General features: G+C 49.6%; 2 protein-coding genes across 3 annotated transcripts in view; one reads left to right on the top strand and one right to left on the bottom strand.

Moving 5' to 3' along the window:
• The window catches only part of LOC8023508, a 48,236-nt gene extending 47,556 nt beyond the window's left edge, over positions 1–680 (bottom strand). Inside the window, exon 1 of one of the 2 annotated variants that reach the window (XM_029992733.4) lies at positions 246–680. In XM_029992733.4, coding sequence (XP_029848593.2) covers positions 246–257 — 12 coding nt within the window. In that variant the 5' untranslated portion in view covers positions 258–680. Of the gene's footprint in view, positions 1–216 lie in introns of both variants that reach the window. The other variant, XM_029992736.4, reaches the window with a different exon arrangement.
• A 1,386-nt stretch (positions 681–2,066) lies between these two features.
• Positions 2,067–14,459, top strand: part of LOC115330743 (phosphatidylinositol transfer protein alpha isoform) — a 27,172-nt gene continuing 14,779 nt past the window's right edge. The window contains exons 1-5 of the mRNA XM_029992732.3: positions 2,067–2,648; positions 2,861–2,891; positions 4,614–4,955; positions 9,205–9,285; positions 12,010–12,183. Of these exons, the coding sequence (XP_029848592.1) occupies positions 2,632–2,648; positions 2,861–2,891; positions 4,614–4,955; positions 9,205–9,285; positions 12,010–12,183 (645 nt within the window). The 5' untranslated portion in view covers positions 2,067–2,631. The remainder of the gene's footprint in view (positions 2,649–2,860; positions 2,892–4,613; positions 4,956–9,204; positions 9,286–12,009; positions 12,184–14,459) is intronic.

Genomic DNA, 14,459 nt, shown 5'->3' with positions numbered 1-14,459 from the left:
TTTGCCTCGACAGCGGCACGTCGGCACGTTATCAGTGGGAGGAGAGTGTCTGATAGAGGTTTAGTGGCTATGCACCGGCAGAGTACACTTGTAAAAAGTTAAACCCCGAAAGCGAAAGCAGCGCTCGCCAAAAACCTACTCGCACGAGCGAGCACGTCAACCAAGAACCGCTCACAATATTGACGTTTTATGTTGCCGTCGTCGTCGCGCACTAACCCCGAGAAACAGGAGGTCCAAGCTGTTACCGGAACTCGCATTTGCTCGGTTCCGACCGCTGCCCGCTTTTCCGTTCCGTCTCTCTTCCTTCGTCAGGGCTCGAGCAATCGGCGAATCCGGTCTCCGGCGTCCTTGGGCAACAGCCGAACTACACCCGAGCAGCGAGCGGCCAAGCTTCCCAGAGCTCGTCCCACGCAGTGCAGGAGCAATGGCATTCAGAACGGCCGAAAACCCGCTGGCGCGCGGAACCGAGCCGAACGCACTCCCAGGAATGCAGTATGACTCATCCACAATCAATAACAGAGCGGCCTCCGAAGCCCAGGTGGACGCTGACCGGCTCGCGACCACGACAACACACGCTACCCGAGTCGTCCACTATGTCAGCGAAAGATACTACCGCCCGCGCTGTTTAGAACTCGCCATAGGCACACAACGAAGTCGGTGAAGAAAAAGGGCGCCCAACCACGGCTTCTAGATAAGCACTCACTCGCACTTGTTGTCGGTCTTTGGTGTATCCAACATGATGGCTCGATATCCCACTCACGACTCGTTCACCTCATCACTGGCTCCTACTGCTACAATGCCCGAGGCGCACAAGTTGGAACTCCACACGGGGAGAATAAGACCGTTACAATTTGACGATCGACATAATATAATAATAGGACAATCCACTGGATTCATAATCTTCGCAATTTCTCCGGATAACCAGCGACGACGCACGACGCAACGACCCTGGCTACAACCGGCCCCCACACCAGCCGACCAACCGTGTCGACGAACCTGACGAATTCGACGAACCTTTGGCATGTTCGAAATCCGCGAAACCTTCTTGCAAACCTTGCAAACGAACCGAGAGTAGTGCCGATGGTGCCGATAGTGCCGATCGTTTAGATTCGGTTTCGGTTCTGTCTGGGCAGTTCGTTCGGATAGACGCGCCGGCTAGTCTGAGCGCTCTGAGACGCGGAAGTCACGGAAGCGCACAACATCGAATAAGAAAAGTGTGACGGAAGCGTGCCAAGTATAAACCGTATAAACATGGCATCCGCCGTAAAATTAATGAAGTTAATGCAGGCGAGCTGGTTGAGTACTGACAGTTTTTAACCCTGAACAGTGGGAAACAGAAGGGCAGAACAACACGAATCTCAACGAAAGAGGGACATGGAAGACAAACAGACCACACTGACTTTCGACTTGCAAGTTGTTTTGCAAATCGAAAGTCTGGTAGAGCGCTCTACTGGAAATGGAGAGGTCCCGGGTTCGATGCCCGGACCACGCAGATTTTTTCGGTTGCGCACCAGTCGCCTGGCTGTGTTTTGGAGATCTGTGTTTGTCCTTTGAACACCCTTGTTCTCCTTCTCCAGGGATTATATTCGTCATCTGTGTTGTCTGTCGGTCTTCCGTGTCCCTTTTCCGTTGTCGGATATTAGAAACCAACACGCTCAACCGACTTGGACTACATACGAATCTCCAGCTCGTGTTGTCCTGTCTCTTCATTTCCCCACTTTCCAAAGTTAAAAAAAAAAAAAATGCTGTAAAAATTTTTTTTTTTTTTTCATCAGCGGAATCAATTTATTTGACATCCTCCGTCAAAATAGTCTTCCCATTATTTTAATGTCCCTGCTTAAATTTTCGTCGACTTGCCAGCTGCCGGGCGACGGGGGCGTCACCTCACCGCCCAGAATGAATGAAATGTCGTAATCTGACTTTGTCAAAAAATCTTCCGCTAATCTTGAAAAAAAAAAAAAAAAAAAGAACTGGTTTTTGGTTTACTCGTTTCATCGTAACACCACTGGCCAAACTCTGGCTAGTGAGGCAAACTCAAATTAATTTTTTTTTTTTTTTTTTTTTTTGTAGTTTGCTGCACTGCGGCGACTACCGACGAGTCATCAAGTTCGGAACACATCCAACGCTGTTACCAGCTGTTGCGAGTCTAACTGGTTGGTTGCATCACCCCAAGGCCATCACCTGTAGTGCCTGCCCGCCAACTGCACGCCACGGTGCCAGCGTGTGGCGTGCACTACGTCAGCGACTCGAAGACTCGGCTGACTCGGCTCGGCTCGGCTAGCCTGGCCAGACCCGGCGGCGTTGGTTTCACTCGTTTCCAAGTGACGTCGGTGACGTAGTAATGACGCATTTTTCAGGGTCGGGAGATGGCGCTTCGCGTATCGATTGTTCGGGCGCAGAAGGCGAAGACGAAAAGCTGCCGTGGTCCACTGTGCTAGCGGCCCAGATAGTTTCTGCCCGTTAAAATTGGGTCCGTCGGACGGTCCGCCGGAGTTCCCCACGCAGCCGCGGCTAACGCCGTCTCCAGTCGTCTTCGGCCGCGCCTGCTTGCCGGCTTCCCATTCAAGTGACGTAACGCCACCCCACCTATGAGGCAGTGATAGCAGTCCGAGCCACCGAGCCGCCGCCAAGATGCTTATAAAGGAGTTGTGAGTATCCTGCGGGGTCCCCAGGCCCCTTTCAATCGCGCTCAAGGGGCCTCCGTGCTCCATTGGCGCCGGAGAGCCGATTTGCCGGCACAGCGGTGCCGAGGTCCTAGCCCTGCGTCAGGCCGGCTGCGGGTACGGCCCCTACAAGCCTACGCGGGGCCGGCGTTCGCGGCCCGCTTATATATTTGTTCCTTTCTCCCGTTTCTGTGCAGCCGCGTCGTCCTGCCCATCACGGTCGAAGAGGTGAGTGGCTTCGAGATGAATCGCCGGCCGCCGACTCGCACTGCCCCACGTGCATTGGTGTGAAGGAGATGACTCTCCACCAACTTCAGTACCGAGGCGGAAGCCGCCCTGGCTTCGCAGCTGGGGCATAGAACACGCTCACGGGACCGCCGTTCGCGCCAGATGAGTGGCGTCTCGATTTCACCATCGAATCGTGGGGCGGCTGATGCTGCAACTCCGACCGAATGCGGGGGGCCGCCAACTGGCCGTCGTTGGCTCACTCACGGATACCCTCTCCTTGGTCGCCAGTTTTATGACTAAACTGTCGTACCATGCAGCTGTGTTGCAAAAAGCTCTGTAGTGTTTTTTTTGTATTTTTTTGCTCACTATGGTACTTGTTACTATCGGCAAACATGTTCCATTGTGTGAGAGGTTAATACAGTCCATTGATGTAATAGGAGATCATCTTTTGCTTGCCCTTGGTCGTATATCGGATCTCAATACAAATCACCCGCAGAAAAAAAATTGAATTTTTTTTTTTTTAGGGGGGGGGGGGGGGAGTTGTCAATTTTGACGGTTTTGTGCTCTCTCCCTCTCTCCGGGTGTTTGCAGAGTCCTCTTGGCGTGAATGCTTCGTGTTTGTCTATGAACAGCTGTTGGTGAAGTTTATAGCTGTACGGTGAATGCCCACCACAAGTCTGACATGGAGGCTGTGGAATCAATAGTATAGAAGTGCCGCTGTCAGCAGCAGGCTTGGCATAAGGCCAAGGAAGTGAGTGCCGTGCAAACTGCATATAGGAGTGGTGTTGTGCATTGCAGGTGTTTTGCTGCTGTGGCAGAAATGAGAGGGAAGATTATCATAGTCCTTGGGTGCAAAGGTTGCCTGCTATTGCTAATTTCTCCTTTTCCAGGCATAGGCTATTCTCTGTGTAGTTGTCTGCTACCTGTTTTGCTGTCGCTGTACGAATGCCTGGACGGCAGGACAGTTTTCCAGGGTTATTTGATCCTGTTCACGGCCTTTACGAGCTATCAATGAGAGTAAAAACAACCAGTTCGTCTCAATGGTGAAGAGGCAACTTTAATGTGCAACAGTTGTCACCAACAAACTCTGAGAGACAGACCTGAAGCACAAAGCTTGCAGAAACAGTACAGCAGTATTTCACAGTTCACAATATCTCGGGACTTGATTGCTTTCATAGGCTGCCATGTATTTCTCCAATGCCCTAGGCAGTTACTTTGCACCTAGAAATTTGTGGTTAGTAGGTACAAAGACCCACAAGCGCCGAGAAATAATTTTACGAGGGCTCGATGGCTCTGCAGCCAAACTCGGCGAAACATATTGGTATAGGCTTTTTTTTTTGCGACGCACATTCCAAAGATTTTTTGTAGTTTTTACCCATTTCACAGTAACATTGCCCTTATAGTTTTTTATTTTCTGATGTTTCATATTCTCGTTGCCTTGCACACCGCAGTGTTGTCACAGTCGTGTCTTGTTAGTAGAAACGCCCGCATTTCCCCCAAAAATCATCCAGAACAATGAGATGGAAATGTATTTTTGTCACATTCTTATGTGTATTCACCCAAATCTTCTCCGAAAGATTTGTCTCTGTGGCGGAGTATTCATATTGACGGCGTCCCTATTAATGGCATCCCACGCGAGCAAATGCGAGAAGGCTATCAACCCCGCTTTCCCGAGCGGTGAATGCGCCCCTTTGTGACCCCCGCAACTCAACCTCACCCCAGTACCAGGTGGGCCAGCTGTACTCGGTGGCGGAGGCAAGCAAGAACGAGACTGGGGGCGGTGAGGGCATCGAGGTAATCAAGAATGAGCCCTTCACCAATGTGCCCCTGCTTGGCGGCAAGTACTGCACGGGCCAGTACACCTACAAGATCTACCACCTGGCGAGCCGGGTGCCGGCCTTCATCCGCATGGTGGCCCCAAAGTGTGCCCTGGAGCTGCACGAGGAGGCCTGGAACGCCTACCCCTACTGCAAGACTGTGCTCACCAACCCGGACTACATGAAAGGCAACTTCACCCTTTGCATCGAGACCATGCACGCTCCGGACAACGGCTTCCAGGAAAACGTTAGTGTGCTCGCTCGCTCGTGACTTTTCTTTGAAAGAAGGGAGGGGGGGGGGGTCGCACAGGGGTGCTGGCTTCCATTTTCTCGTGTTGCGTTACGAATCGCCGAGACATCCATGCTTCGTAGGTTGCGTGCAAAGCTGCTACTTTAATTGGTTAATACCCTTTATACGAAAAACGTCCCGGTGACTCTTGACGTAAGCTTTCGTAACATAATGTAGCGTAAGCAACCGGGGCTGTGTGAACGGGCCTCTAAGCTGATGGTGCGGTGGGGTCTACGTGCTTGCCAAACCAATCATCCCCTTGCCTTTTATGACCTGACCCCGCTCGGCATGGGGGTATGGGGAGAGCGATCATGTGGCAAAAGATAGATGCATGACTGGTCTAACGAGCGTGAAACTTCCCCTGCACCATCAGCTTAGGGGTGAATTGAGTTTAAGGATTTATGCAATTTTCTGCAATTCTTGTGGAGCCACAGGTGCAGCAGACGCTCCTGTTTTGCCGTGGTTCGCCCTGCAGCCAGCCAGTTAATTGAAACTGGCAGCCATGGATTGGGATGCAGCATTGCCTGCGTCCGCTAGTGTTCTTTGCAAGCTCTTTTACCGTAATATCCCGACCCTGAAAAATGCGTCATTAATACGTCACTTGGTATCGAGTGAAAACCAATGCCCCCTATCTTTGGCACGATTTGCTATTTTTCTAAAAATACCGAAAGATGGCCCACTTCTGGTAATTGCAGGGCCTTGTCCAATGGTGAACTTGGCAGAAATGGTGTTACTTAGCCACAGCGGGAGATAGGCGAACATTGCTGACTGGTAGCGGATAGTTGCTTTTTCACAAAATAAACCCATTGGGCGAATCTGGGGTGCGTGAGTGGCCTTTTTTAAGGCGTCACTAATGCGTGCTCTGCCGGCGGGTAAACACACGCCAGTGGTTTCACGGGTACACAGATGCCGCCTCCAAGGTAGAGATTCCGTCTTGAGAGTTTTGCTTGCTAGCTAGCTGCTTGGCTGGCTTCCGGCCCTACCTTCGCATTGTGCTTCTACACTTGAATTATTGTGTCACAGCCCAACGTTTTTAGCGCTCCACCACGTGGTGTTGGAATTTGTATTTGCCGCCAAAACTAGCCTCTTGTTTACCGCCTAACATCAGCTGCGCGCATCGTGTCGACGTGAAGCGGTGTGAATGGGGGGGTGTTAACATGTGCCTCAGTGATACACCCTGCCGTCAATTACTGCTCTACCGAAAAAGGCGACCCCCACCGCCATTTTTGCCGAGAGCAGTCTTATCTTAAACAACGAACAATGCACACAAAAGGGTCATTGTCATCTCTTGCTTCCGAAAGAGAGAGACAGTCAAATTGGTTAACCAGGGCATTTTTTTTGCTCCATGGTTTTACTCCGCAAGTTGCAATGCGCTGTCTGGGAAGGATTATTGTTTTTGGTTCATCACCCTGCCCCCCACTTCATGCGACCGCAAGTTTCGCAGGTTACAAAATTTAAAACGCTTTCTTTCTACTTTTTTTTTATTGCACACCGAAAGTTAGCTTACTCCTTATTTTCATCCGATTTGCTTTCGATTTTAGGTGGGCTATCTCTCAAGGATTTTACGGCATGCCCAGCTACTGAGCTCCCGACAGCCTGGCGCATTCTGCAGCGGCTCCCAAAATGGCAACTTTTTGTTGCCATTTTGAAGATGCTGCAGTGCATGATTCATATTCAATGTCAAATGTACCAGTCAGATGGATTCCAGGCACCGCACCTACGGTGCACGCATATCGGAATTAAATGGGCTCTTCACATCTCGCATTGGAACTACCTGCGGCAGAAAGCAGACACTCGACCGGGAGTGTACATGCAGTGACGTTAGGATGTAAAAGCTCGAGACCAAGTTTTATACCCCATAGACTCATGAGCACAATCCTTCTCCTAGATTTCTAGTTTTTTCTATCGTGGGACTGAACACGACCAAAATTTAGGTTACAGAATTCTTCGTGGGTCTTGGAAGAATTTTGTTGTGTCTCACAGACTGACCAGCTGGTGGATAAAAGCAAGAAATAGTTGGATGGTTCAGTGGAGCTCTGAAAAAGAGCTGAAAATGCTGGCCTTAAAGGGATACTACAACAAAATTTCGGCACTTATTTTTCGGTCTATATGTGTTCAAAGGAGCAGTATTACATCGGACACACCAATATCCTGTTAACAAAGACACGAAAAGGAATTTTAAAACGAATAAACTATTAGCAAAGAGCACCTGGTGAATGTCGCTAACGTCTCGTTTGTAATGACCATCTAGGAACCTTGTCAGATAGTGACGACGTTTGTCTGGCCTCCAGCCACCACGAGAGAAGAGGCGGAAGGAGGAACTCCCCTCTCCCCGAGAATCTTTTTTGTGTGTCCCAGAAGTCGCTGTTGTCCCTCTTCAAGATTATAGAAGATTAACTTGTCACTCAAAATTTGTACAAAAGCAGCTGCTTCGGTGGCTGGGAAGACTAGGCTATCCTCTTGACGTGAGCCTCGCCCGTGGCCTAGCCGCAGCTTTGCTCGTCCTGAGACAAACTACGTTACGATTGCGTTGGATGTCATGTGCTCTCCGCTGGCTGTTCTCAGAGTGCTTGCCAGAGTGGGCCGTTTATAACGAAAAATACAGCCACCAGGCTCAAAATACAAACGTGCGATTGTCATTTACGGATATTGTGGATCATATTCAACCTATTTTTGAACCCGACGGGTATATTTCAAATTGTTGGAGTATTTCTTTAAAGAGATGGTGAACCGAAATTTGGATTTCAGAAAACAGTGCAGGAGCTGTAGGTGGGACGCTACAATCCCTACAACACTATTCATCGGCGATATCTTGAATGGACGGCCCTATTTTTGGAAAAAGAGGTTGGGATTGAACGAGGCCAACGAGGCGTGTGATGTGAACATATCTCGTTTCCTCCTCTCTTCGCTTCGCCCCCTCAAAGTGGCGATGCGGAGAAGGTACGAGGCCGTTCCCTCTCCTTCTCAGAGAAACAAGACTTGAACATATCTGTCAAATGCACCTCCCTTGTTGAAAAATGCAGTCATCCGTTCGAGATATCGCTGTATGAGTGATGTTTTGGTGTTCGTAGCATCCCGTTGCACGCGTTTGCCGCCATGTTTCGTGGAATCCAGATTTCGGTTCAGCATCCCTTAAAGGTGCCCTGCAAGGACTTTTTTACTGGTTTTTAATTTGCACCGAATCTGAGCGCACTGAACGTAGTAACTTAATGAAACTTTTCTTTTCTCAAATTTCGCTTTATTTTAAAAGTTGTAGGAAACTTAAAATTACAAAAAACAAGGAAAAAATAACCTCCTTCATGACGTTCTTGGTTGCTCGAGTGGCCGTGAACTAGACGAGGGGTGGTGAGCTCGGCGAGCTGTCACGGCTGCCGCACTCTGTGTCGACGGCTCGAGAGGGCATCACTAAAGCATGTTCTGGATATGCTGTATGAAGCGGGCAGCCGGGGCGGCTCGCATTGCATTTACTGCGCAATTAAACACTAATTCGGCATGACACGTCATTGGCCACAAACGACAGCAAACACAGGGTAAAGATCAGTTCAGAACGGGAGCCACTTTGCACTGCCATACCACCAAAAGGCCAACCGCAAGCCAAAGCTGCTCGCCGAAGGCCTTGGGGAACGCTCGGAACCGGTCGGATCCTCCAGTTCGTACAACCACAGCACCACCGCGTACATCTGGGACCTTTCTACGCTCGTCGCTTGTTGGTGCCTGATCCCACTACACCTTTCTAGTATGCGCCGCCTTTTTCATTGCTTGGTGGCGGGTATGTCGACGGGTCATTTCTTGTTTCCGTATTTTCTAAACTGCATTTGTTTCTTTTCTGATCTAAAATAGTGAACAAAAACTACTTTTATATATAACTGAAATGGTTCGCGCCCCTTATATTTTGTATTTCGACAAAAAAAGAAGCTTTTAGCGGCTCTGACCAGTAGTAAGCCCAGGACCTAAGACGTCGCATATTGCGCTCTTTCCGCACCGCGGGTCGCCCCCGTAGGTTAGGTGGAGGAGGTTTCCTCGTCGTGCGGTTAAAATATGACGCAGTGATACTTAGTTACTCTCTGTGCCCGCTGGCTTGCCCGAACTCCGAGGGACATGGAAACCGCAAAAAAGGAAGACGCTTAAATATGATTGCAGGGCCCTTTTAAGCGGGACGGTGTGGAAAGTTGTTTTGGGGTCGCTGAAGTTGCCTGCCCCCTTGCAGGTTCACGAGTTGCCCCCGGAGAAACTGAAAATCCGGGAGGTGGACTACATCGACATTGGCGGAGATCCCGTGCTGCCAAAGGTGAGAGTCCCTCTTGCAATATTAAGCAGGCGGATTAACTCTCCTAGTCCCTGCAGAGTTCTAGAGCCACAAGTAGGAACTACGACATTCTGCTAACTAAAGTTCACACAAAGAAGCCATGGCAAGCTATCGAAATAACACTGATGTAACAATTCCTTTCAATATACTTTTTTTTTTCTTTGTGTTTTAAGGCTCTACCTTACAGCATTCTTAACTTCAGATCTTCTGAGCCATTTGTGACTTCTGTGTTGTAGGTTAGTGTGGTGTAGCTCAGAATTGAATGCTTTATCTTTGTCCCTTCCCATTGTTTTCGCGTTGCATGTCGTGCAGAGAAGCATTGATTGGCGGTTATCAGGAGCTGACTATCAATAGCTGACCATCACGTCGACTGGTGATAGCATATCGAGAGTTTTGCCAACTGGTCACAGTGGGAGCAGTTGTCTTTTATAATTTTAACAGTAGTCATCGATTGATAACGCCGTTGACAATTTTTATGCCATCGAGACTTTTATCGAAAACAGAGTGCAGTGGAACTTGAGAACATTGTACCGAAAACAGAGTGGAATGGACCTTGAGAACGTTGTACCGACAACAAAGAGTGTTGCAGAATGCGAGTCACTTCCCGTTGAGGTGACTCCCCATAATGAGACATTCTCCCTTTCTTGCCAAACGAAGGTGGTACCTAATGTTATTAGAGCAAATGAATTGTAGAATTCTGCTCCTCCAAAAGGGGTCTCCTTTGTGCATTGCCTGTGAGGGGGCACACGCTGAACATTAAGGGACAGTACCGTCATCATTGACTTCCCTTTGTGCTTTTGGGTGACAGACATATTGCAAACTGTATAAAAACTTGTTTACACTAATTAAAAAAAAAAAGCTTGTTTCATTAATAACATACTTTCTGTATGTTACTGTGGAGATCAAAATGCATTTAAAATCTTCGCCTACTAAAGTTGCAAAAGGAAGCATCTTTATGTGCGTCATACTTGCAGTCGAATCACTATGTTCACCTACACCAACATTCACTGCTAGAAAAATTCATGAAGTTTATTTTTTGTTTGGCATTATGGCTCTATTTGTATTAATGTTGAATCAGTAACTCTTTCCAAACGTGAATTTTCACCGATTAATTAATCTGGCAGGTTTTTTTTGGCGGTCTTACACTGCATGGTTTGACGTACCCTGAAATCCTGTAAGAACGCCTGCCCAAAGTGAAGAGATAAAAGGTGAAAAACATGGGGTGGGTTATCTTTGGGGATGCCACGGCAAAACTTGATCAAAAATTAATGATAAGCACCTGAGCACCCCCTACAAAACATGTGACGCGGGAATTGATACCGCAGATAGCGGACGCGGCAAATTCGCGTTTCACGATGCGATAAGCACGCGGAAATTCGCTACGAACTCCTGTGTGATGGGAAAGGATACCGCAAGTGGCCGACGCAGCAGATTTCGCAGTGCGAAGGACTCGCGGAAACCCGCCGAGAACTCTCATCTCACGGGAACGGATATTACAGATCGTGAACGCAGCAGATTCATGTTTCATGGTGCAAAAAAGTCGCAGGAACCTGCTACAATCTTGCCTTTCAAAAACCGATACCCGTGCGCAGGTCGCGGACGAAAACGCGAGAATATGCTACAAACTCTCATGTCACGAAAACAGACGGCAGATCACGGACGCAACAAAATCGCATTTCACGATGCATTATACACGCAGAAACAACTCGCGCGTGTTACAGCCAAGAATCGATATCGCACGCGCAGGTTGCGGACAAAAACATGGGAATCCGCTACGGACTCTGGAACGGATAGCGCAAATCGCGAATGCAGCAGATTCGCATTTCACGATGCAATATACACGCGGGAACAACTCGCGTGTTACGGGAGTCAATATAGCGCGCGCAGATGGCAGACAAAAACGCGGGAACCAATTATGAACTCTCTTCTCGGACACACCGGTACCGCACATAGCGCTGTTGGTGCGCAATTCTTGTCGGACATTGCTTGACGTCCAATGGGATTCGGGGGGTGGGCGATGTTTCGGAATTTTTATGTTGCAGATATTTAGCCAGAAAAACGGGATGGGCGATCTCTCGGGGGAGGGCGCCCTTACGGGATTTTACGGCAGTGATTCTTTGTCTTGCTTCCTTTGTTTTCCTTTTTTGTGTCAATGCATTTTGTTATGAAAAAAACCGACAACTTGAGAGCCAGCACTGTGGTTGTGCACATCTTCCCAACTAAGGTGATCTAGCAACATCTTTGACAAATTATAGTCCGACGTCATCGGCCACAACCACTTTGGCCAACGTGAAGTCATTTAAGGTCGTCTCTTGCTTGAGCTAGTTGTTGGACCATGCTTTAAAACGGGGAGAACAGCGTACACAAAAGATTACCACGAAAGGAAAGGGCTCAGACACAGTGCTGTGCGTGCGCTTCTTTCTTTTGTCTGCGCTGTTCTCACCATTTGAATTTAGGATCCTGTTAATAGCTTTGCTCCAATGACTAAGGTGTAAACTGTGTTTGGCAGCCCGGTTATGCAGGAAGCGGCTTTACATCACTGCACTCTGGCAGCTTGGTGCTGGGAACCCAGCTTGAGAATCCACATAGTGAGAGCCGCTTTGTGTAACGTGAAGTAGCCCTGCCTCGCGTTTGATAACCCTCGCTGTCGGCATCTTTCGCACTCTGGCTGCCCACTGACTGAGCCTTGGGTCCCGTTGTCGGCAGGACTACAAAGAGACCGAGGACCCGTCCAAGTTCACTTCGGTGAAGACCGGCCGGGGCCCCCTGGTGGGCGACTGGGCCAAAACGGTGAATCCCGTCATGTGCGCCTACAAGCTGGTCACCGTGGAGTTCAAGTGGTTCGGACTCCAAAACCGTGTAGAGGCCTTCGTGCAAAAGGTGAGCGCTCTGGCCTACTGCTTTTCTTCAGCCACTCCCTTTTCTCTCTGTACAGTACAGCCTGCTTATAACGAACGCCACGGGAATCTAAATTCAGTTTGCTATATTCATTTTTCGCTATATGTGAATTTCGAGAAAAAAAAAAGCGAGAAATCAGCTGCTTCAGCGCGCGATTTTAATGCTTTCCACACTAGCCGTCGATTCGCGACTGTACGTATTGCGTAAGGGACGTCTTCACAATCGCCTGTTCGATTGCGTCGAAGTGCGGGAAAAAGTTTTGTTCAAGTCCGACCTGCTCGGCACCAGCGAAGTAGCCTCGGAGGGTCTCCGCCGCGGTGAGAGCCGTTCCGGAGGACACCGACTTCTTTTCAGAGTCGTTGCCACTCTCGTCACTTTCACTACCCACCTCCGCATTGACGGGGCCAGAGTCAGAGTTCTTGAGAGCTTCATTGGGAAGGCCTCATCAGAGGAGACTCTCCACAACCCGGCGACGGTAATGGACCTTTAAGTTGGCAATAATGCCCTGGTCCATCAGCTGAAGCTTAGCCATGGTGTTTGGCGGCAGGAAGAGGACTTCCACGGCGTTAAGCAGCGGATTGATGTGATGTGCGCTACAGTTATCAACCAGAAGCAGAACTTTCCGTTCCTTGCCCGCCATGTCGTTGTCGAAGTCTGTCGCGGTGGGCAGCAGTAGGTTGTCAGGTAGGGTTTCGTGAAATTCGTGTACTCCCGCAACGAGGCGTTTTTCATGCAGGTCTGTAGCGCCAGACGTCAAAACAGGAGAAAAAACGCGGAGCAAACAGGAACGGCCGAAAACCCGAAATTTCCCGCATGACGTTCGCAACAGTGCACGTCGTGCATACTGCGGAGAAGACAACTTACGGAGCAGCGCGAATTGCTCCCTCGCTCGCACGAAACGTGGCGGTCGCCTTAGTTGCATTATCGGTGTGCAGTTGTTGGTTTTTGCGGTCATTTTCAACAATTATATCGTAAATAGCATTTTTTGCACTTAATTTGAGCATGTTTTTGCAGCTTTTTTTTCGCTATATCCGTGGCGGGCCTCCCGTGGTTTTCCGTTAAAAGCGGGCTCGTATCTCATTGCAGGTATACAAACGGTAACGGGAAATTGAAATCCATTCGCTATATCCATTATTTCGCTATTTCCTGGTTCGTTCTAAACGGGCTGTACTGTACAGCAATAGCTTTATGTTTGAAGAACAGGTGCATGGATGCAGAAGATAGGTGCTTTATACATTCACAGTACCGTTGCTACATGTCACATTGCATATCAATCAGATTGCAAGTGCTGCCCATTAAAAACTCCATCAAGTGCTATCATACCTTTGTTCCATTTGACGGGTTGTCTAAGCCAAGCAGGCAGCTGCACTCATCCACAAAGCCGCAATCTTGGCCGGCGCAGCACCCTTATTAATTGTGGGGGACTTTACGCGCGTCACCAGGCATGGGGATATCCGCGCTCACTACCCAAAGGCGTAGCCATATGGAACACGCTCCAGACGGACCATCTCACACTCATAACCGACCCGGATTATCCGACCCGCGAAGGGAACAGCGTGTCTCCGGATACGACCCCGGATCTTTCCATCACGCGCAACATCCCGCTAGCCACATGGTCGAACACTCGAAACACGCTCGGCGGCGATTACTTTATTCTGGAAATAATGATCCCCGACAACACGCACAAGACGAGAGACACCCGGAAAAAGTTTAGTTAATTGGGACCATTTCCGGGCCCTTCGCGAAGAGCAGGGGGAGGCTGTCGACCTGGGCAGCTGGACGCGTTCCTTACAGGACAGTGTCAGGCAGGCCATGGACACGGTCCCTGCCCCCCGCAGGGGGCACCTGTGAAAGCAGGTGTTTGGAGAGTGGCGTCTCCACGGACCCCGAGCCATGCGGGTTCGCCCGCCCACGTCTGACTGTGCGTGGCTTTCCCGTGTCTGGGGAAAAGGGCACCCTGGTGGTTGAGCCAAGCCCGGGGTAGGTTTGGACCCTTCGGGGCCCCCCGGGCGAGGCAATACACCACTTCGGCCCCCGCTTCTCATAGACGGGAGTCCTGGTAAGGCCCGGCCAGGATGATTCAGTCTAGTCGCCACTTCTACTATCCCCTCTCTACTTTTACTTTTGTCTGCTCCTCCTTTTCACTCTTCTCATTTCTCTTCTTTCCTTTTTCAACTCCTTTGGCGGCAAGGGCTAACCTTGGGTGGCGAAAGACCTCTTGTCCAAAACCACACTTGGTTATAGAGACTGGGCAGCAC

Source organism: Ixodes scapularis, unplaced genomic scaffold (assembly GCF_016920785.2).
Source record: "Ixodes scapularis isolate PalLabHiFi unplaced genomic scaffold, ASM1692078v2 PGA_scaffold1__304_contigs__length_218370807, whole genome shotgun sequence".
In the NCBI taxonomy this organism is placed as follows: domain Eukaryota; kingdom Metazoa; phylum Arthropoda; class Arachnida; order Ixodida; family Ixodidae; genus Ixodes; species Ixodes scapularis.
Note: the sequence above shows the minus strand (reverse complement) of the source record. Positions and strands in the feature narration are given on the sequence as shown.